Below are 2,292 nucleotides of genomic sequence, written 5' to 3' on the forward strand. Positions count from 1 at the left end.
GGGCTCTAGGCACATGGGCTTCAATAGTTGCGGTACATGGGCTCAACAGTTGTGGCTCATGGGCTCTAGAGCACAGGCTCAATAGTTGTGGCACATGGGCTTAGTTGCTCCATGGCATGTGGAATCTTCCCAGAGCAGGGCTCAAACCCATGTCCCCTGCATTGGCAGGCAGATTCTTTTTTTTTTTTTTTTTTTTTTTTTTACTTAGTGAAGATATACTAAAGTATTTCTAAAGAAATACTTTAGAGAATTTTAATTAAATTGGCATACTTAAGACCAAAAAGATAAAGTGGACATTATCAGTGTATCTTCAGCCCTTGCCTTAAAAGGCAAATGAATACAACTTGAAACAGGTGAATCTTGCTCTGTTCTATAAGACACTGAAGGGATCTTCTCAATATTTAAATATGTTAATATAACCAGTTATAGAAATCTAAATATAAAACCAATCTCCTATAGGGTTTGAGAAGGCATTCACCATCTCCCTGAAAAGTTTAACATTTCTTATTCAAGTTTAATCATCTCTTTAGAAGGGGAAAACAGTGATAGCACTTATTGAACTGGAATTGCTACCAAAATTCAAAAAGCTGACATATTCATTTAGCCACAAGCCAATCTTATTTAAATCAGGACAGAAATATTACATCAGCCATTCATGATCTGAAGTCTAGTGTATGAGATCAATTTAAATATGGTACACATAAAAAGTCATGAGACATCTGTTTCGTAATAAATAAGGCAGTGGCCAACTATTACTCATTAGTAGCTTGTTTGAGATAGGCTATCAAGTCTGCCCTCTCTCCCTTCTTCTTAATGCCAGCGAAGATCATTTTTGTTCCAGGGATGTACTTCTTGGGATTCTCCAAATACTCCATCAGCGTCTCCTCTCCCCAGGTGATGCCTTTGTTCTTGTTGGCATCTGTGTAAGAGAATCCAGGAGACTGACCCGTCTTTCGCCCAAAAAGACCATGGAGATTTGGCCCAGTCTTGTGCTTGCCTCCCTTTTCCACAGTATGGCACTGGGCACACTTCTGTACAAAAATCTTCTTGCCCTTCTCAACATCACCCATTTTCAAATCGTTCTTTCCCGGTGCACGCCTAAGTGGGGGCCGCTGGCAAGCCGAACGTCCCGCTCTCTCCGGCAGGCAGATTCTTAACCACTGCACCACCTAGGAAGTCCAGCATTTCCTGTAAGACAAGTCTAGTAATGAACTTACTTAGCTTTGGTTTATCTGGAAAAGTCTTTATTTCTCCTTCATTTTTGGAGGACAATTTGCTGGATACACCTTGCATCTATTATTTCTCCTTGTTTACTAATAATTTAAAAAGGCAAGATTCAGATGGTGGAGCAGAATGTTTGTTGCAAATAAATGTGCTCTGATGCTCAGTGAAATAAAGCTAAGTCCACATGGAATGCTAGATCCTTAAACACATTAATTGAACTCTACATTATAGAGTAGAAAAAGCTAATTATAAATGAAATCTTTGTTTGTACTTTATAGACACAGGCAAAAGCCAGACAGAGGTTTTGGTCTAATTCTCTGGTAAAGCTATCTATTTTGGAGTTTCATTTTATTTACTCCTTACCTAACATATATGTTATAATTTTTCCTGAAGCTTTGAGAAATTTCAAACATGTTAGATATTTAGATTTACATTTATGTATATTATATATTATATATATATTTAAACATATAATATTTCACCTAAGAAAATAAAATATAATCAGAAATATCAAATATCAGTAAATATAAAAGAATATTTTAAGAAGACCAACTATCAAAATTTGTGTTGCACTAATTTCTTCATTTAAGTACATTCAATTTGCTAAGCAAATCTTTTGACAAGTTTTACTGTCTACAACACATAAAAGAAAATTGCATGTAACCAAAATCTTAACAAGAGGAAAAGATTATACAATTAATCTGATTATTAAATTTTTCATGAATTTATTAAATGTTAATCTGAGCAAAACTCATTCACTTCATTATCCAAAAAAAAGAGCAAGAAGAAACAATGTGATTCAACAAATGTCAGAAACCTCCAAGCTAAAAGCCACCATGGCAACAAAATCATATTCAAAAGAAAGTGTCAGAAATTGTACATATTTTATTCCATAAATTGATGTGACTGATTCGCCTTGTAGGATAGAGGAGGGAGTAAAATGGTAGCAGTGCCATAAGAGATGCCAGAGAGAATAATACCAAAAGGAAATACAGCTAATGAAACTTTTAAGGCAAACCAGATCATAAACCATGGCAAAATAATCTATACTCTGACCTGCAGTTCATT

At 35.3% G+C, this 2,292-nt stretch overlaps 1 protein-coding gene across 1 annotated transcript; it reads right to left on the minus strand.

The window, feature by feature from the left end:
* Positions 1-204: 204 nt before the first annotated feature.
* On the minus strand, positions 205-1,130 carry LOC130830091 (cytochrome c). The gene has a single exon (XM_057697028.1). It carries the CDS (start codon positions 1,068-1,070, stop codon positions 753-755), a length of 318 nt encoding a protein of 105 aa, XP_057553011.1. The 5' UTR covers positions 1,071-1,130; the 3' UTR covers positions 205-752.
* Between the last annotated feature and the right edge of the window lie 1,162 nt (positions 1,131-2,292).

The sequence above is a fragment of the Hippopotamus amphibius genome, chromosome 10 (genome assembly GCF_030028045.1).
Source record: "Hippopotamus amphibius kiboko isolate mHipAmp2 chromosome 10, mHipAmp2.hap2, whole genome shotgun sequence".
In the NCBI taxonomy this organism is placed as follows: Eukaryota; Metazoa; Chordata; class Mammalia; order Artiodactyla; family Hippopotamidae; genus Hippopotamus; species Hippopotamus amphibius.